We start from the raw sequence: 20160 nt of genomic DNA on the forward strand, positions 1-20160 counted from the left end.
ATCTGGACCAGATACCGCCTCCGCACAGGGCTGATCAGAAACAGCCTGTTTCATTTCTATAGTGTATTATCAGGCGTTCTGTGATACTTGCCTGAAGGTATATTTTTACACAAGCAAATGGTTTTAGAATCACTCGGTTTGATTGTGGTTTGTACATAGGCTCAAAACAGCTTGTTAAGCAGAAAAACAGGTTTTATCGTCCTTCCGAGGTCACAGCTGCACGCAGAGTTAGGAGAAGCTAGTTACTCCCGGTAAGGGTAGTACACAGGCAAGATTCAAAATACTGACGCTGTCCTAAAAAAAATAGGGGTTCTAAAAAACGGTCAGCTGTTTTTGCAAAACCTGAAGTGGCGATTGAACCGACAAACCAGATTCTCAAACCAGCCTGGCTGAGTAAACACGCAAACTGACAAGAGTCTGCACTGTTTCCTCTTTTTCTAAGCTGTGGTTTGGAATTTTAAGAAATATTCTTTTAAGACGCACAGAAGTGAAAAATGCAAATTTAGCCAAAGCTGGGATAGTAACAGCTCCTTCAAAAAAAAACAAAAAAAACACAGTTAATTTATTAACAGAGAAAATCCTTCAACTGTCCAGCAAAATTCAAGCAGACACTAGGCTGGATAACCTCCGCACTGCGTTCAGTATGACTGGAGACACTTTGCAGAGTCCGTGCCACATCGAGGCTGTGATCGGGACAAAGGGTAACTCGATATTAGGGGCAGGTCCTAATAAAGTGACCAGGAAGTGTGCATAATAGATTTTTTAGGAGAAAAGTCAGCTTAGTGAATCAGGTATTTGGAGGCACTTTTTTTTACACAGAGAATTGTGAGGGTCTGGAACCAACTCCCCAGTAATGTTGTTGAAGCTGACACCCTGGGATCCTTCAAGAAGCTGCTTGAGGAGATTCTGGGATCAATAAGCTAACAACCAAACGAGCAAGATGGGCTGAAAATAATGCTAAAAAAGAACATTTTAACATGCAATACAATTATTGGTCGCCAGGGGTCAGTGTTGGCTTTTCAATGGAAATAATGGTAGCGCTGCAATAGAGGGCTCCAGTGCTTCACAGCTGTCTTATTCCTTAAGCTATGCTGCCATCTAGTGGCAGATGGTTGCCACTGCAAGTCTTTGAATTGTCTTGCAGTGCAATACTGGTTCTTCATAGTCAATGTTTACTGGCTACAGAGCATGTCAGTCAACAGCGGAAAGCAACTGGTTGGTCAATAAGAGGAAAGAAGGCGTTTGAAAGGGGGCGGGGACAATTTCACCCTCCAGGTGACCAAAGAGGTATAAGACTTCAAGATTTAATTTATTTATAGCCTGCGATTTCCAGACTTTACGGTACATCCTGTACTCCACGCGGAGCGCCTTTACTGGATGCGCCACTCAGGACAGGTAGGTTTATTGAATTGTTTCGCTAACTGCGTCCGTTTTAATTTCTATACCCTTTGATGTTGTGCCAGGGGGGCTATGTCTTCTCCAAAGCAGTCTGAAGTCTCTCTCAATTCGATCACAAACACAGCTGTACAGTATAAATACGCAGGGGGGAGTGTGCCAATTTACACAGACGCAGAACCCTCCCCCCCCTCCCTTGACAGGACAATGGAATGCTCCGTTGTGCCAGACAGGAAGCCGAACACACGCTTTTAAATAGCGCTGCTGTATCCTGGATATGCAATTACAGTACATGCAGAACTTCAAATATAACCCTTCAGAAACTTTACAGTGTTTCCTTATGCTTTGCTGTGATTGCCCTTTTATTATTGTGAACAATGTAGCGTCCTGATTATTTTAGTTTGTTAATTAGGGGACCCCTGCACTCCCCTGACTGTGTGACTCCCCCCTGCGCACCACGCGGCCGTGCCTTTACCAGGGGAGACCCTCGGGGACCCCTGCGCTCCCCTGACTGTGTGACTCCCCCCTGCACACCACGCGGTTGTGCCTTTACCAGGGGAGACCCTCGGGGACCCCTGCGCTCCCCTGACTGTGTGACTCCCCCCTGCACACCACGCGGTTGTGCCTTTACTAGGGGAGACCCTCGGGGACCCCTGCGCTCCCCTGACTGTGTGACTCCCCCCTGCGCACCACGCGGCCGTGCCTTTACCAGGAGAGACCCTCGGGGACCCCTGCGCTCCCCTGACTGTGTGACTCCCCCCCTGCACACCACACGGCCGTGCCTTTACCAGGGGAGACCCTCGGGGACCCCTGCGCTCCCCTGACTGTGTGACTCCCCCCTGCACACCACGCGGCCGTGCCTTTACCAGGGGAGACCCTCGGGGACCCCTGCGCTCCCCTGACTGTGTGACTCCCCCCTGCACACCACGCGGCCGTGCCTTTACCAGGGGAGACCCTCGGGGACCCCTGCGCTCCCCTGACTGTGTGACTCCCCCCTGCACACCACGCGGCCGTGCCTTTACCAGGGGAGACCCTCGGGGACCCCTGCGCTCCCCTGACTGTGTGACTCCCCCCTGCACACCACGCGGCCGTGCCTTTACCAGGGGAGACCCTCGGGGACCCCTGCGCTCCCCTGACTGTGTGACTCCCCCCTGCACACCACGCGGTTGTGCCTTTACCAGGGGAGACCCTCGGCGACCCCTGCGCTCCCCTGACTGTGACTCCCCCCTGCACACCACGCGGCCGTGCCTTTACCAGGGGAGACCCTCGGGGACCCCTGCGCTCTCCTGACTGTGTGACTCCCCCCTGCGCACCACACGGCCGTGCCTTTACCAGGGGAGACCCTCGGGGACCCCTGCGCTCCCCTGACTGTGTGACTCCCCCCTGCACACCATGCGGCCGTGCCTTTACCAGGGGACCAGACCCCCTGCGCTCCCCTGACTGGATTTCCTCTGAGGGGAACTCGTCACCCACTCTGCTGTCCCTTTAACCGGTTCTTGCTGATGATTTTTTTATTTTTAGGAATTCCAAGAAGCCGGGCGGAATTGTCCATTAACACCAGAGTCGCTGCCAGGCAGCCGAGGTCGGGAGAAGTCAGCTTGATGTTTGCCAGCGACTGGGAAAACTGGAGCTGATCCCAGTGTATCAAAGTCCGCAGAAGAGGGGAGGGGATGGGGGTGGATTTTAACCGTAGGGGTCTCTCTGGGAGATATCATCTCTACAAATGTGCAGTCCTGAATCTTAGGAAAACATATTTGAAATCAACGACACACAGACACATACAAGCAAGCGAAAAAAAACACACACACGAGTAACTCTGATTTATAATAGACCGATTTTTATTCAGGATCATACATCATAGCACTGTGATAAAAAATCATTAATATTATTAATATAAAATTCACAAACCCTGCTGTAGACATCCCTGAATAGATAACCCGCTCCTCAGAAATGTGCTTGTGATTTATAATGAATGAAACGTCTGGGTAACTGACATGCAGGGCTATAGAAATGAGTAGTTTTAAATGCGTAATTAATAAAAAGGATAATGAAAAGTGACGTTCCTTTTTTGAATCGATGGTTTGAAACATAGAAAGTCGGGTCGTTGAAAATATACCGACACTTTAATCGCTTTTAGTTAAAAAACAAAGACAAATTATAAATTTGAAACTGTGCTACAGTTTTTTCTTTCCCTCTCTCACATCGCTATCCTCTGGAATGAGCATCAAATATAAAATCCATGTGTTCAAATAGCTGCTTTAATGGAACTCCCATAGGGTATATCTGCATGCTTTCTGCTAAAAGATCCAGAGGAGGCGGTTCGGGCTGTCCGGTTCGGGCTGTCCGGTTCCGAGCGGCTGATTGATCTCAGAACTTCGTCAAGCCTGGTCTTGAAGGATCCCAGTGCTTCTGCCTCGATAGCTTGACTAGGTAACCCTGGGTAACCCGTTCCACCCACCCCCCCTCCCCCCTCGCCGCTCTCTGTGTGAAGACGTGTCTCCTTCCCTCTGTCTCGAGTCTATATCTGGAGACGCACAGGTGCAGTTTTGCGTGTTTTTTCTCACTTGGTGTGAGCGGTGTCTCTCTGAAAAAGCTCCAGTCTGTCGCTCAGCATTACGAGACGGTATTGATATGAAAAGAGGGGATTGCTTTGAGATGGGACTCAAAGAAATGGACGCAAAGTGGAAAAAACTTAGAAATGATCCGAATTGAACAAGCAGGGTCTGCATGGAATTCAATACGCTTGAAAACAGTAAGACCGTGGCAACAGACAAACTCTGCAGAGATCTGTGCTCTGGTAGTTCCATTAAAGGCTAAACGACTTCCAGGGAAAATATTTCATTTTTGGCTGTCACTTATAGTAGCCTTTAGTAATGTAATTCATTTATATTTGATATATTTGGTAATCTGTTTTAAAAAAAATTCACATACACGCTCGGAATTAAATTCAGAGACTGGCGTTGCATTAAAAAAAAAAAATGACAAAGGGGAAAAGGGGAGGAGTCAGAACCGGCTGTCCTGGGTTGGTCCTCCTCTCGGCCTTACGTCGTTGGGGGCGGAGCGTGGCTCTGATTGGTCGGGTGCCGGGTGAGGTCAGCAGGGCCGTGCTGTGAGATTGGTCAGGATCTTCTGGTGGGGGGTCTTGTAGAGCAAAGTGAAGCTGCTGGGAGACAGAGTGCCACGCCCCTCCGCATCCACCTGCCCCATCAGGATGTAGTGAGCACCTGAGAGAGGGAGAGAGGGGGAAGAGAGAGGGGGGAGGGGGGGATGAGAGGGAGAAGGAGTGGGAGAAGAGGGGATGAAAGAGGAGAGAGAGGAGAGAGATAGAGGGGGTGAGAGGGGGAGGGAGGGGGAGAGGGAGGAGAGAGGGGGAGGGGATAGAGAGGAGGGGAGATGGAGTGAGGGAGAGAGGGGGGAAGGGAGAAGGGGGAAAGGGAGAGATAGAGGGGGTGAGAGAAAGAGGGAGGAGAGGAGAGAGGGGAGAGAAAGGGGAAGATAGAGGAGGGGAGATGGATTGAGGGAGGAGGAGAGGGAGGGGGAGAGAGATAGGGGATGAGAGAGAAAGGGAGGGGGATGGGGAGAGGGAGGAGAGGAGACGGGAGAGAAAGAAGGGGAGATAGAGAGGAGGGGAGAGGGAGTGAGAGAGAAAGAGAGGGAGAGGGAGAAGGTTAGGCAGGGGAATATTATCTCACTGTGATTGATTGTTTATTGATAATTCAGTCCATCAGTGGAACGTCTAGTGGAAACGCTTGTCGTTGAGTGGGTTACGTTTCTCTGAGTGTTTCTATTGAAGACACTGAAAGACTTCCGGTGGAAGCGTTTGTCATGGATGCCGCGGTGGTTGGCAGGGCTCACCTCGGCGGATGAGGGGGCAGCGCTTGCAGCTCGACACCAGCTTCACGCTCATGGTCTGGCCCGCTTGCTGGATCCTCAGGCTGCCCGCCTTGTAGGCCTTGATGAGAGAGACCGTGGCCAACAGCGTGTCCCCGGGGCCCGACACAGCTGTTGTTACCTTACCCGTGATCACTGTGGAGAGAGGAGAGAGGGAGGAGAGGAGGAGGGGAGGAGGGGGGGGAGGAGGGAGGAGGGGGGGAGGAGGGAGGAAGGGGGAGAGAAGGGGAGAGGAGGGGAGGAGAGAGGGCAGGGAGGGGGAGAGGAGAGGGAGGAGAGGGGAGAGGAGAGGAGAGGAGAAGGGAGAAGAGAGGAGAAGATGGGAGGAGAGGAGAGGGGTGAGGGGAAGTGAGGAGAGGAGAGGAGGGGAGGAGAGGGAAGAGGAGAAGAAGGGAGAGGAGACGAGAGAGGAGTGTGTGGGTTAGAGGTGATGTCCTATTATCAGTTTTCTTTCTCATGCTATGTGGGTAGCTACACAGTACAGACTGTAAGGCTCTTGAGGATGTTCACATTTCGCAGTCCAGCCTCCAACACACAGACCAGCAGATCACCTCCAGGTCGCCTGACTGCCCCATACAGGACGGGCTCGTCTCTTTTCTGTATGTGTGCTCGTGGCTTAACATCATACATGCTTATATTACAAGTTAACCATGGGTTGCTTATTCTCCTGCACTCACCGAACTCGCTGTTGCAGAAGTGGCTCTGCATGGTCCCGCCCCTCCGACAGCGCTGCTCACACAGGGGCAACCCACTCTCTGGGACTGCGGGGCAGGGAGAGAGGACACCAGTGAAACCATTACAAACCACTGAGCACCATTACAAACCACTGAAACATTTTGTCATCTTTTAAATATCACATTTAACCATTACCCCTGTAAAAATCTACCATTGTATGTTTGCACCATTCCCGTGCTTTACAATGCTTCCCTATGCTTTACCAGACCCCTCTGTGCTTTACAATGCTTCCCTATGCTTCACCAGACCTCTCTGTGCTTTACAATGCTTCCCTATGCTTTACCAGACCTCTCTGTGCTTTACAATGCTTCCCTATGCTTTACCAGACCTCTCTGTGCTTTACAATGCTTCCCTATGCTTTACCAGACCTCTCTGTGCTTTACAATGCTTCCCTATGCTTTACCAGACCTCTCTGTGCTTTACAATGCTTCCCTATGCTTTACCAGACCTCTCTGTGCTTTACAATGCTTCCCTATGCTTTACCAGACCTCTGTGCTTTACAATGCTTCCCTATGCTTTACCACACCTCTCTGTGCTTTACAATGCTTCCCTATGCTTTACCAGACCTCTCTGTGCTTTACAATGCTTCCCTATGCTTTATCATACCTCTCTGTGCTTTACAATGCTTCCCTATGCTTTACCAGACCTCTCTGTGCTTTACAATGCTTCCCTATGCTTTACCAGACCTCTCAGTGCTTTCGCAATGGGACACGTTTATAAGGGTCACCCCTGATTCATACACTGAAAACAACAATGCAGCAGAAGAGACAGAGAGCCCAGGCTGTCACTTACTGGTTCTGGTGCCGTTCTTGCCTCCGGGTCTCACTGCTGGCTTCAGCCCGGCTCCACTGCCTGGTTTGGGGGTGGGTCTGGCCCCCGGTCTGGGAATGGGCTTGACCCACCCCGTCTGCTTGGGAGTGGGTTTGGAGACGACGGGCTTGGCTGTGGCTTTGAGATCTGGTTTGATCGTGGGCTTGACTGGTTTTGTTGGTTTTAGTGGTTTCGCAGGCTTGGTGGGTTTGGGCCCCGGGGTGGGCTTGACTGGTTTTACTGGTTTCGCAGGCTTGGTGGGTTTGGGCCCCGGGGTGGTCTTTACTGGTTTTACTGGTTTCGCAGGCTTGGTGGGTTTGGGCCCCGGGGCGGGCTTGGCTGCCGGCCGGACCCCCCTCTCTGGTGTGGTGGGTTTGGACCCCCTAGGGTGTGCGCTGTAGGAAACCATGAAGCCATCACCGGTCACACTGAGGTCAGACACAAACTGGACCAGCAACTCACTGCTGTTTGAGACGAAGGCTCTGGAGAGAGAGAGAGAGAGAGAGAGAGAGAGAGAGAGAGAGAGAGAGAGAGATGGTTTGTTTTTCAATATGCTTTGCCAGACCTCTCTGTGCTTTACAATGCTTCCCTATGCTTTACCAGACCTCTCTGTGCTTTACAATGCTTCCCTATGCTTTACCAGACCTCTCTGTGCTTTACAATGCTTCCCTATGCTTTACCAGACCTCTCTGTGCTTTACAATGCTTCCCTATGCTTTACCAGACCTCTCTGTGCTTTACAATGCTTCCCTATGCTTTACCAGACCTCTCTGTGCTTTACAATGCTTCCCTATGCTTTACCAGACCTCTCTGTGCTTTACAATGCTTCCCTATGCTTTACCACACCTCTCTGTGCTTTACAATGCTTCCCTATGCTTTACCAGACCTCTCTGTGCTTTACAATGCTTCCCTATGCTTTACCACACCTCTCTGTGCTTTACAATGCTTCCCTATGCTTTACCAGACCTCTCTGTGCTTCACAATGCTTCCCTATGCTTTACCAGACCTCTCTGTGCTTTACAATGCTTCCCTATGCTTTACCAGACCTCTCTGTGCTTCACAATGCTTCCCTATGCTTTACCACACCTCTCTGTGCTTCACAATGCTTCCCTATGCTTTACCAGACCTCTCTGTGCTTTACAATGCTTCCCTATGCTTTACCACACCTCTCTGTGCTTTACAATGCTTCCCTATGCTTTACCAGACCTCTCTGTGCTTTACAATGCTTCCCTATGCTTTACCAGACCTCTCTGTGCTTTACAATGCTTCCCTATGCTTTACCAGACCTCTCTGTGCTTTACAATGCTTCCCTATGCTTTACCAGACCTCTCTGTGCTTTACAATGCTTCCCTATGCTTTACCAGACCTCTCTGTGCTTTACAATGCTTCCCTATGCTTTACCAGACCTCTCTGTGCTTTACAATGCTTCCCTATGCTTTACCAGACCTCTCTGTGCTTTACAATGCTTCCCTGTGCTTTACCACACCTCTCTGTGCTTTACAATGCTTCCCTATGCTTTACCACACCTCTCTGTGCTTTACAATGCTTCCCTATGCTTTACCAGACCTCTCTGTGCTTCACAATGCTTCCCTATGCTTTACCACACCTCTCTGTGCTTCACAATGCTTCCCTATGCTTTACCACACCTCTCTGTGCTTCACAATGCTTCCCTATGCTTTACTCACTCTGGTGCCTCGTCTCCGCAGTATTTTCCGATGAGTTTGGAGTCGTCCGACTCCCCCCCGCTGAAGAAAGCCACGTAGTCATAGCGACAGTAGCTGTCGGGCTCCACATCAAACTTGTCAAAGGAGACCTCGATCACCTGAGAGTGGGGAGACAAGACACGTCCCACGAATCAGGTGCTGACAATCAGGCTAAGGGTTCATCGATACTGGCAGTCCGAGCCTCTGCGGACAACGGCATTCTTGGGAAACGGAGGAACGTTCAGTCTCCCACGGAATCCGCGGTCTGGCACGGATTCACCATGTTCTACCTCGGTCCATCATAACGGTCCGAACCAGCGACCTGCAAATGTCTAGCCTAGCTGTTCTAGTTTTGCTAGGTTAGCAGAGGTTCTGTCTCCTTCAAAAAGCAGGAGCGAATGAAAGATTGGACTTCAGGCTTTGAAAATGTGTATGAAATTGGAAGCACTCGAACCTTAGGTTGTGTGACTGGATTATGCTTGATACTTGATTTCTATTTTTAGAAAGCCCTTTATTATTATTATTATTATTATTATTATTTATTTCTTAGCAGACGCCCTTATCCAGGGCGACTTACAATTGTTACAAGATATCACATTATTATTTTTACATACAATTACCCATTTATACAGTTGGGTTTTTTACTGGAGCAATCTAGGTAAAGTACCTTGCTCAAGGATACAACAGCAGTTTCCCCGACCAGGGATTGAACCCACAACCCTCCAGTCAAGAGTCCAGAGCCCTAACCACTACTCCACACTGCTGCCACACTGCTCGTCGGTGGCTCTCACCTGGTTGTTAGGGACGATGATGTGCCAGGAGCAGCTGATGCCTGCTGGGTAGTTACTCTCTGGCCAGTTGGGCGTGTGTAGGGATCCTTGTGGTTTCGTGAGCTTCCCTCCACAGAACTGGTGCTCTGGAACCCAAACAACATGCCCTGTGTGAAATATCCCAGCCGCTATGCTTTACCAGACCTCTCTGTGTTTTACAATGCTTCCCTATGCTTTACCAGACCTCTCTGTGCTTTACAATGCTTCCCTATGCTTTACCAGACCTCTCTGTGCTTTACAATGCTTCCCTATGCTTTACCACGCCTCTCTGTGTTTTATTACACTGTGCTGTGCTTTTACTATGGTGGAAGCTTTTCTGCAGCGGTGATGAATTTACAGATCAGGGTTTTCTCGCTGTACCGTCGACGTGCGGCTTGCCCGCGCTGAACGCCACGATGAAGCCGCGCCCCGTGGTCTCCGAGTCCGACACCATCTCCACCATCATCCTGTTGCTGGTGGAGATGAGGGCGCCGGGGCGGAAGGTGCCGCAGAATCGGCCCAGGCGCTGGGCGGTGTGGGCGTGGCCGTTGTACACCTCCAGGAAATCGTAGCGGCACTGTGGGTCTGCCTCCAGATCAAAGATACGGAAGGACAGCATCACCACGTTACCCTCCGGGACCTGCAAAACCAACACAGGAAACCATCAGGCGACGCACAGGAAATAGGAAACAGGAAACCGTCAGGCAACGCACAGGAAATAGGAAACAGGAAGCCATTAGGCAACGCACAGGAAATAGGAAACAGGAAGCCATTAGGCAACGCACAGGAAATAGGAAACAGGAAGCCATTAGGCAACGCACAGGAAATAGGAAAGAGGAAACTGTCAGGCAGCGCACAGGAAATAGGAAACAGGAAGCCATTAGGCAACGCACAGGAAAAAGGAAACAGGAAACTGTCAGGCAACGCACAGGAAATAGGAAAGAGGAAACTCAGGCAACGCACAGGAAATAGGAAACAGGGAACTGTCAGGCAACGCACAGGAAATAGGAAACAGGAAACTGTCAGGCAGCGCACAGGAAATAGGAAACAGGAAGCCATCAGGCAACGCACAGGAAATGGGAAACTGTCAGGCGACGCACAGGAAATAGGAAACTGTCAGGCGACGCACAGGAAATAAGAAACAGGAAACCGTCAGGCAACGCACAGGAAATAGGAAATCAGAAACAGGAAACTACCAGGCCAGAAGGAGTGGGTCTGCGTACCGTTATGTACCAGGTACATTTGCTGTTGGGCTTGTAGTGGCTGGGGAATCCTTCACTTGCGATGAAGCCAGACTCTGCCACATGCTCCCCTCCACACAGGAACACCGGCCTGAGACACAGGGAAACAAAAAACATCATTGAGAGAGTGTGTTCAACTAACCCTAACCCTGAACACACAGCAACAAAACGTTTGAGGCCACAGGTGTGGGTGTGTGTGTGGGTGGGTGTGTGTGTGTGTGTGTGTGAGAGCAGTGTGGAGTAGCGGTCAGGGCTCTGGACTCTTGACCGGAGGGTCGTGGGTTGAATCCCAGGTGGGGGACACTGCTGCTGTACCCTTGAGCAAGGTACTTTACCTAGATTGCTCCAGTAAAAACCAAACTGTATAAATGGGTAATTGTATGTAAAAATAATGTGATATCTTGCAACAATTGTAAGTCACCCTGGATAAGGGCGTCTGCTAATAAATAAATAATAATAATAACATAAATATATATAAACCATCCTGATTTTGAAGCAAAACATGACCATGTATAGTCTACCTCCCTGTCTCCCTCTCTGCCAGACCAGGGCAAGGTTTGTGGCTCTCTGTGTGTTTTTATAGGATGCAGAGGCTGGGAGGCAGCTGCCTTGAAGTCCAGCCCTCAGAGCCATGTGGCTTTGATTACAGGGCTGCTCGTAGCCCAGGCGGTCGCCTATTTATACAGCCTGTTAGTGTTTCTGCGTCTGTCTTCCTGTCACTTGCTTTAGGTTTCGTTGTGCGGCTGGTTTGCTGGCGTTACATTTCTGTGCATTTGCCCTTCCAATTATTTAGCAGTTATTTTTGTACCTCGCTTTTCAAATGCATTTGTAGTGCAAAAAGAGGCAGATTTGAATGATAACTCCGTATTTCAAAGTGGTTTCACATTGAATGGAATGCGGCTGACTGATTGGTTCACGGCATTTAAGATTTTCCAGGCGAGCTCAAAACCGGTTAAAGGCAGATTTTGAGAAAAAAAAAAAAACTCGATATGGGAGGAGCAACAGAATGACTGAAGGAAACGTGAAAAAGCCAAAGAGAATGTAAAAAAGCAATTCAAATAAATCTACAGTCTCTCTCACCACTAGAAAAACAGGGTCTAGCAATATTTCCCTCACTAACACAGACGACTGGCTTTCTGTCTGCTTTCAGAACTGAATTCAGGAAAGCTTATAATCCTGGCGGACGGTGGGCTGGCTGTTCTGATCCGATAAGCACGGGGCTGTAAGAGACTTCCACGACAGAATTGGGCCTGTCTGCGTACCAGAATGGACCTTGTGTTCTCTTAACACCGTTTCCTCCAAAATGTAAAAGCAGGGGGCCCCCTAAAAATAGCCTGGATACAGTCCAGAGGCTGTTTGAAAAACACTCGGCATGAAACTACTAAAGGGACCTTGTATTCCACACCTGCATTTGGTATTTGCAGTGTTCTGCATGTTATGGTGTTTGCAAGCACACTGTGTGTCCACGTGCTCCCAGGATGACCATGAATAGATAGGCAGCTAATGTAAGCCAGGGTGAATGCTGTAAAATGCTCTGATATAGGAGTTCTCTAACTTGGGGGGGGGGGGGGTCATAGAAAGGTTTTTTTTTGGGGGGGCGGGGGGGCTGGTATAATTATTATTATACCAGCTCAGTCAATTGACTATTTTGTAGAGTTATGTTATGAAAGTCCATATGACTCATAGTAATATCATTTCGTGGTATTGTTAATATAGAGAGAGGGGGGTAGGGAGAGAGAGAGGGGGGGAGAGAAAAGGATAGAGGGGGAGATAGAGAAAAGGATAGAGAGAGAGGAGGGAGAGAAACAAGGATAGAGAGGGAGAGAAAAGGATAGAGAGAGAGGAGGAGAGAAAAGGATAGAGAGGAGGGAGAGAAAAGGATAGAGAGAGAGGGAGAGAAAAGGATAGAGAGAGGAGATAGAGAAAAGGATAGAGGGAGAGATAGAGAAAAGGATAGAGAGAGGGAGAAAAGGATAGAGAGAGAGGAGGAGAGAAAAGGATAGAGAGAGGAGGGAGAGAAAAGGATAGAGGGAGAGATAGAGAAAAGGATAGAGAGGAGAGAAAAGGATAGAGAGAGAGGAGAGAGAGAAAAGGATAGAGGGAGAGATAGAGAAAAGGATAGAGAGAGAGGAGGAGAGAAAAGGATAGAGAGAGGGGGAGAGAGAAACAAGGATAGAGAGAGGGAGAGAAAAGGATAGAGGGGGAGAGATAGACAAGGATAGAGAGAGGGGAGCAATAGAGAAAAGGATAGAGAGGGGGAGAGAGAGAGGGGAGATATAGAGAAAAGGATAGACAGAAAGCAAGGAGGATAGAGACGGAGAGAGAGAGATCAACAGAGAGAGAAGGAGGGCTGGTTCATCACAGCTGGGGGGTTAGGAGTCAGCATGCCGTTGACAGGACAGGATGACAGAAGCATTAGTCACTGGTGCTAGCAAACATCTCTGAAGTGCGTTCTGCACTGAGTTCTCATTACAAGACTCAATGCTTGGGCTGGAGCCCGGACAGCATGAAGCACATTGAGACCCCAGCCTGGACAAGTCTGCAGAATCACACTGGACTACCAGGGAGAGAGAAGCAGCAACGAATACACTGCCGATCCCGCATCATCCCTGCCGTGCACAAGCATTTCTGAACTGAGAAAAGATACTTTATTTACATAACTACTCTGGCCTTCATTCATCCGTCTATAGAATTAACTCATTTTGCTTCATAAAGTCAAAGGAAACCTGCTGAATAACGTTAACATCTTGAATTACACACCACTTTGAATTTTTCCATATACATTTTTCCTAGTTTCAATAATGCTGATGAAGGCACTGGAGCCCAAACGCTGGTCTGCTTGACTCAGTTTAGTTTCAATAACACTGATGAAGGCACTAGAGCCCAAACGCTGGTCTGCTTGACTCAGTTTAGTTTCAGTAACACTGATGAAGGCACTAGAGCCCAAACGCTGGTCTGCTTGACTCAGTTTAGTTTCAATAACACTGATGAAGGCACTGGAGCCCAAACGCTGGTCTGCTTGACTCAGTTTAGTTTCAATAACACTGATGAAGGCACTAGAGCCCAAACGCTGGTCTGCTTGACTCAGTTTAGTTTCAATAACACTGATGAAGGCACTAGAGCCCAAACGCTGGTCTGCTTGACTCAGTTTAGTTTCAATAACACTGATGAAGGCACTAGAGCCCAAACGCTGGTCTGCTTGACTCAGTTTAGTTTCAATAACACTGATGAAGGCACTGGAGCCCAAACGCTGGTCTCCTTGACTCAGTTTAGTTTCAATAACACTGATGAAGGCACTAGAGCCCAAATGCTGGTCTGCTTGACTCAGTTTAGTTTCAATAACACTGATGAAGGCACTAGAGCCCAAACGATACTAACATCATGTAATCAAATAAACTACAAAATGATCTCGCAAAAGTCTGCCAGAATAGTAGTACAGTAGTATTTCATGTTAGATTTTGGTTTTTCGTTCAGTATATGCAAAACTACAAAGCGTTGTGCGATTCAATATGTTAACGTAACATTATTCAGCAGGTTTCATTCGACTTTATGAAGCAGAATCAGTTCGTTCTCTAGGGTGATGCAAAACTTTTGGCCATAGCTTCTGTACATAGCTGAAGCAAATTAGGGCCCTAGAAAGATGCTAAATAACTTCAAAGCAGTCTATAAACACCCTTAAAAGCTACGCACCTGGTGTAGTTGGTTCTCCCTGGTGTAGTTTCACTCTGTCCTGAAACTCCAGTCAGGATAGCTAACATTATAAGGACACAGGAACACAGGAGGACGTTTGTGGATCCCATGTTGCCAGGCAGAGCATCCGAGGAGAAGTGAGAGAGAGGGAGGAGGAGGAGGGAGGGAGAGGGAGGGAGAGACACACAGGCACGCCAGTAATAAGGGCTGTCGTAAAGGCTGGCTGTCCCACAGAGAGAGGGAGGCTGTAATTACTAGCAGATGGAGTTTATATATTAACTTTGGCAAGACAGTTCTTGAAAACAGTGGAGGGGGAGGGGGGGGGGGGGCTTTTAGAACTTCAAAACTTTCCAGAAGAAGTAGCAAAGTCGAATAAGGATTGAATCTTTTATTGGCTAAGTGTAAGTGTTAAAAAGCTCTCGCTGTACACTGTACAGATCGGATCTGTGCTAACGTGCCGGGCTGCTCTGTTACACGAGACGGTGCGATGCAAGGCAGGCAGAGATTTCGGCTGGTGCCACTGTGACCGCTGTGAATGATTACCTCGCGACAGCTCGTTTGTATATTTGATTAAGGAGTTCAGCTGAGCAGCCAGTGCCCCTGCTAACCCTTCTCATTGTGGGGGGGGGGGGGGGTCATTTAGGAGAGAATATTTTTGCATGCGCTACGGCCCCCCCTAAAATAATCCCGCCAACCCTCCCCTCCTCCCCTCCTCCCCTCCCCTCCCCCAGTTTAGGAACCCCTGATTTAGAGATGATTCAAGGCTCCCAAACAGCAGACAGCCGGATCATTTCTATTTACTCGTCCGCTTTGGGGGCAGTTGCTATTTTTAGGGTTACGTGTTGATTTAATACAAGCAGTGGCTTTTCTGTTTGTGTTCTGTACACCCAGGAGCAGCCAAGCCCCCATCCTGCCTCTACTGGCAAGCCTGCTCTGTAATTTCAAAGCTGCAAACAAAATAAAGATTTAAAATTACAGGGGGTGCGTGGGGGGGGGGGGGGGGGGACAGTTATGATTAGTTCAGCCTGGCTTCCTTCATTCCACAGATACCGCTGAAGAGAGGACAGTATCCCAGCTCATCCCCTTGTAAAAGCTTCCCATAGTAAAAGCACAGCACAGTGTGATAAAGCACAGAGAAAGCATGGTGAAGCACAGAGAGGTCTGGTAAAGCATAGGGAAGCATTGTAAAGCACAGAGAGGTCTGGTAAAGCATAGGGAAGCATTGTAAAGCACAGAGAGGTGTGGTAAAGCATAGGGAAGCATTGTAAAGCACAGAGAGGTCTGGTAAAACATAGGGAAGCATTGTTAAGCACAGAGAGGTCTGGTAAAGCATAGGGAAGCATTGTAAAGCACAGAGAGGTGTGGTAAAGCATAGGAAAGCATTGTAAAGCACAGAGAGGTCTGGTAAAGCATAGGGAAGCATTGTAAAGCACAGAGAGGCGTGGTAAAGCATAGGGAAGCATTGTAAAGCACAGAGAGGTCTGGTAAAGCCTATTTAAAAAAAAAAAAAAACATGGCAAAATAATGCACAGTCCTGTATTACTATGAGCTTGATTAGCCACAGTGTGTAGGTAACAAGCTCAGGTGTGTCCTATCTGACGAGTAAAACACCAGGGATGGAAATCAGACTCCCATTGCACTGCAGTTTGATGCATTCCCGATTTTACTATGAGTTTAAGAAGACACACCTCAGCTTGTCACCCATACACTATGGTTTCAGGTAGTCTTGCACTTTCTGGGTCACCTGTTGGTCAGGGAAATTGTCGCCACCCACCTTCATGGTCAGTAACAAACCAGCTGCTTCCCTCCCTTGTGACTGACATGCTTTGCAGCCAGTAAGAGGCTCTGACAAGTGAAGATGCTAATAAGGGTGGTTTAGCACTCAGGCTCATTCTGTCCTCATTCCAATGGCAGTACAGTGTATTCCATTTTTCGAGTTACAGTGCCACCTGGTGGTACAACTGTGTGGTGTTTTTATATATAAAAAAAAAAAGTAGGGGGGGGCCACATTAATTCGTTGTAACACCAGACGTGACTTTTAGAGAGAGAAATATTTTTTATTTGTCAGTAGCCTATTTGAATTTGCTGGTGTGTGTTTTTCTCACTGTTCTTGCTCGAAACCACAGCTCTAGTTATATTAGGAAAAAAAAGTTGCATTTATATATATATTATATATAAATAATCACAGAAAACTCCACATATCTGAAACGACTTGCCTGCTTCGTCCGAAAAAAAACAAGCGTGACGCCCGACATCCTTGCTTTTCCTCCCCAAGTCGGCGAAAGGGTTAACGGTGGGAAAACAACGCGAGGCCCGGGACCTGCGCGACTCCATCTTGGCCCTCACACACAAACAGTAAACACAAGAAACCGAGAGACGAGAGCGGCGGGTACTTATCACAATAGAAAACAAGGAAGCTGCCAAAAACCAGCCAAACCCGTTTTAACACGACAGGAGGCGATTAAAACAAACACCGTTTTAATATATTCGTTATCCCTAATTGGAGTCGAGCAGCGAAAGAGACGAGAAGGGTTTTTAAATACAGTTTGGCCTGAAAGACGACCCAGGCAGACCAGCCTCCCGGAGTTTGTTTGGTAAGGAAACGAAAGCGTTGTGTTTTTATCCTGGCATTGATTGCGATGTAAATAAACACCTACTTGCTTGGCATTTGTAACTACCGTTAAAGTTTAATTAATTTCTTAATGAGGTTGTGACAAAGGGAATTTGTAACGATGATTATAGTCAATTCGTTAGTTGAAACTCGGGGGCGAAAAAAAAATCTTAAATTTACTTAAACAAGTGTACGCATCAAACCGTAATTTGTTAAAATATACTTGTACTCATATTTTATTGGGTACTGTATTTTTCAAACCACAAATCTTGTGTGCCATTTATTCTGTGGTGTAACTTTACAGTTTATAGGCGTTTTCTGACCAAAATTGTGAACATTGTCGATTTGCTTCAATAATAGTATATCTTTCTTTTTTCATTTTTCTAAACCGTTGTTCTAAAACAGCATGTATGCCACAGATTTGATAATATTATATTGTAAATACTAAAAACTTTACATTATTCTTAGGAATTACATTTATTACTCAGAACATGTAAACTCTTTCATTTCACTCAGCTGAAACAAAATGGCATATATATATATATATATATATATATATATATATATATATATATATATATATAGCACGTTGATTTAACATCTCATCCGCAGGACGGAGCACAAGGAGGTGAGGTGACTTGCTCAGGGTCACACAGTGAGTCACTCAGTGGCAGCGGTGTGATTTGAACCGGTGACCTTCTGGTGACAAGCCCCTGGACTTTAACCACTGGACCTCACTGCCTCCTGAGCTTGATTAGCCACTGTGTGTAGGTAACAAGCTCAGAGGTGTCTTATTAGACTAGTAAAATCACAGGGATGGGAATAAGACTCCCCCTGCACTGCAGAATGCCAATCCGTCATTTTTTTCACACTGTGGATCCACAGCGTAGCCACCAGACCTATAGTGCCGGAGGTCAACACAGATCTGAATGGCTGCACTGCAGCCCTATCGGCGACAGAGGTCGCTGTTGCATGGTGAACCGTGGATTCCCCTGCCGACCTAATCCCTCAGCCAACTGTGTGCCGCCCCCTAGGAACCCCCGGTCACAGTCAGCAATGACGTAGCCTGGATTCGAACCCGCGATCTCCAGGCTATAGGGCGCATCCTGCACTCCACGCGGGGAGCGCCTTTACTGGGCCACTCGGGACCCCCCCTTGACAGCTTGCTTTCAACAGGGACCCAGGAAACAAAGTAGACACACCGTCGATTCTCACACACGTTTCTCATTGATCAATAATGGGCATGTACTCTGAGCAAGAAAGGGCCGGTGAATCAGATGTTTTAAATGTACCCAGAGAAGCTGTGAAGCGCGTCCCGATTTCAGAGTTCAGGAGCTCCCCACATCAAAAAAACATGTCTGGCCTGCGTTTGTTCGCATCGAAGAGGAATATTCAGTTTACATTCCTTGAAATAGAAAGGTATCCAGGCTTATCCGTCCACGCTGTCACTAGGGTGTCGCCACTAGAAAGAGAGATCGCTTTTGAGACGAAATAAACAGGCTTCGCTTTAATCCAGGGCTTCTCAAACCCCCGGTCCTGGGGTCGTCATCCCAACCGAGCTCTCAATTACTGAACTAGACTCTTAATTGACGCTTAATTAGATCTTTTTAATTATTTTGAGCTCTTAAACAGCTGCAGATTTCAAGTTCGCTGTAACATTTTATAAGTAACTTGAACTCTGTTTTAAGAGCTGAGAACGATTAAAAAGGTTTAAGCAAATTAGTAGCTCAGTTAAGGGTCTAGTTAAGGGATTGAGAGCTCAGATGGAAAACCAGCACACACAGGGGGTCCCCAGAACCGGTTTTGAGAAGTCCTGCTTTAATCAAAGTGTAAGTCATCCTTAGGTAATAAACGCTCGACAGTGCTGAATTGAAAGGGAAGGTCTAAAACTAAACGAGAAGGTTCTTATGCCAGTGAGAGGTGGCTACAGTCGTGTTCGTGTGTGGTTTTGTTTTTTTGAAGAAATGAAAGTGATCATGGAGAAGTGAGCCCGGAGAGGGGCAAGCTCTGTTACAGTCATGAGGTCTGCTCCGTTCTCAGTTGGAAAACTGTCTCGGACGCGGTTGGTTGAGATCAGGCTCCCACGTGGAAATCGATTTCTTAAAAGGCTCTGTTTCAGTTTTTCAAATGTCACGCTGGACGCCTGCGCCAAACCACAAAGAGCCACATGACGGGAGTGTTGTTTATATACAATAGAGAGAGGATGTTGTGAGAGTATAACAGCCTCCCTTCTCTTTCTCTGCTCCACCACCACAGAGCAGAGGGAGGCTGTCCAGAGAGTATAAGAGCCTCCCTTTCTCTTTCTCTGCTCCACCACCACAGAACAGAGGGAGACTGTTCAGAGAGTATAAGAGCCTCCCTTTCTCTTTCTCTGCTCCACCACCACAGAGCAGAGGTAGGCTGTTCCGAGAGTATAACAGCCTGCCTTTCTCTCTCTGCTCCACCAGCACAGAGCAGAGGGAGGCTGTCAAGAGAGTATAGGAGTTTCTCTTTCTCAGCTCCACCTGCACAGAGCAGAGGGAGGCTGTTAAGAGTCTATAAGCTAATTATATATTTAATTTTCTTGTTAACATTTCAGCGTTGTTGATCAACTAACTACAGACCCAGTCGAATGACAAGCACACAGACTCTACTGCACAGTGTCTGCATTCGAGGTAAGGTGTCATACTGCTGGTATTTTATGGCTTTCTAAACACTGCAGAACAATATACAGGGCTGGAAAGAAAACTCCACTCTCCACACTGCAGAGCGCTCTAGCAGTATAGGAAAGAGAACTCCACTCTCCACACTGCAGAGCACTCTAGCAGTATAGGAAAGAGAACTCCACTCTCCACACTGCAGAGCGCTCTAGCAGTATAGGAAAGAGAACTCCAGTCTCCACACTGCAGAGCGCTCTAGCAGTATAGGAAAGAGAACGCCACTCTCCACACTGCAGAGCGCTCTAGCAGTATAGGAAAGAGAACTCCACTCTCCACACTGCAGAGCGCTCTAGCAGTATAGGAAAGAGAACTCCACTCTCCACACTGCAGAGCGCTCTAGCAGTATAGGAAAGAGAACTCCACTCTCCACACTGCAGAGCGCTCTAGCAGTATAGGAAAGAGAACTCCACTCTCCACACTGCAGAGCGCTCTAGCAGTATAGGAAAGAGAACTCCACTCTCCACACTGCAGAGCGCTCTAGCAGTATAGGAAAGAGAACTCCACTCTCCACACTGCAGAGCGCTCTAGCAGTATAGGAAAGAGAACTCCACTCTCCACACTGCAGAGCGCACAAGTG

At 48.0% G+C, this 20160-nt stretch overlaps 2 protein-coding genes across 4 annotated transcripts in view; one reads left to right on the forward strand and one right to left on the reverse strand.

Annotated features, from left to right (window-relative positions):
• Window positions 1–3962: 3962 nt before the first annotated feature.
• On the reverse strand, window positions 3963–14434 carry LOC117404450 (procollagen C-endopeptidase enhancer 2-like). Its single transcript, XM_059015449.1, has 9 exons — window positions 14274–14434; window positions 10566–10674; window positions 9724–9982; window positions 9325–9449; window positions 8516–8652; window positions 6814–7313; window positions 5964–6047; window positions 5251–5421; window positions 3963–4619 (listed from the first exon to the last, which is right to left on the reverse strand). Exons 1-9 carry the CDS (start codon window positions 14381–14383, stop codon window positions 4489–4491), a joined length of 1626 nt encoding a protein of 541 aa, XP_058871432.1. The 5' UTR covers window positions 14384–14434; the 3' UTR covers window positions 3963–4488.
• A 2034-nt stretch (window positions 14435–16468) lies between these two features.
• Window positions 16469–20160, forward strand: part of LOC131722008 (E3 ubiquitin-protein ligase RNF167-like) — an 18021-nt gene continuing 14329 nt past the window's right edge. The window contains exons 1-3 of one of the 3 annotated variants that reach the window (XM_059015523.1): window positions 16762–16867; window positions 17497–17651; window positions 19463–19538. The gene's annotated coding sequence lies outside the window, so the exon portion shown is untranslated. Of the gene's footprint in view, window positions 16868–17496; window positions 17652–19462; window positions 19539–20160 lie in introns of all 3 variants that reach the window. The other 2 variants (XM_059015522.1, XM_059015524.1) reach the window with 2 other exon arrangements.

Source organism: Acipenser ruthenus, chromosome 50 (genome assembly GCF_902713425.1).
Source record: "Acipenser ruthenus chromosome 50, fAciRut3.2 maternal haplotype, whole genome shotgun sequence".
Classification (NCBI taxonomy): domain Eukaryota; kingdom Metazoa; phylum Chordata; class Actinopteri; order Acipenseriformes; family Acipenseridae; genus Acipenser; species Acipenser ruthenus.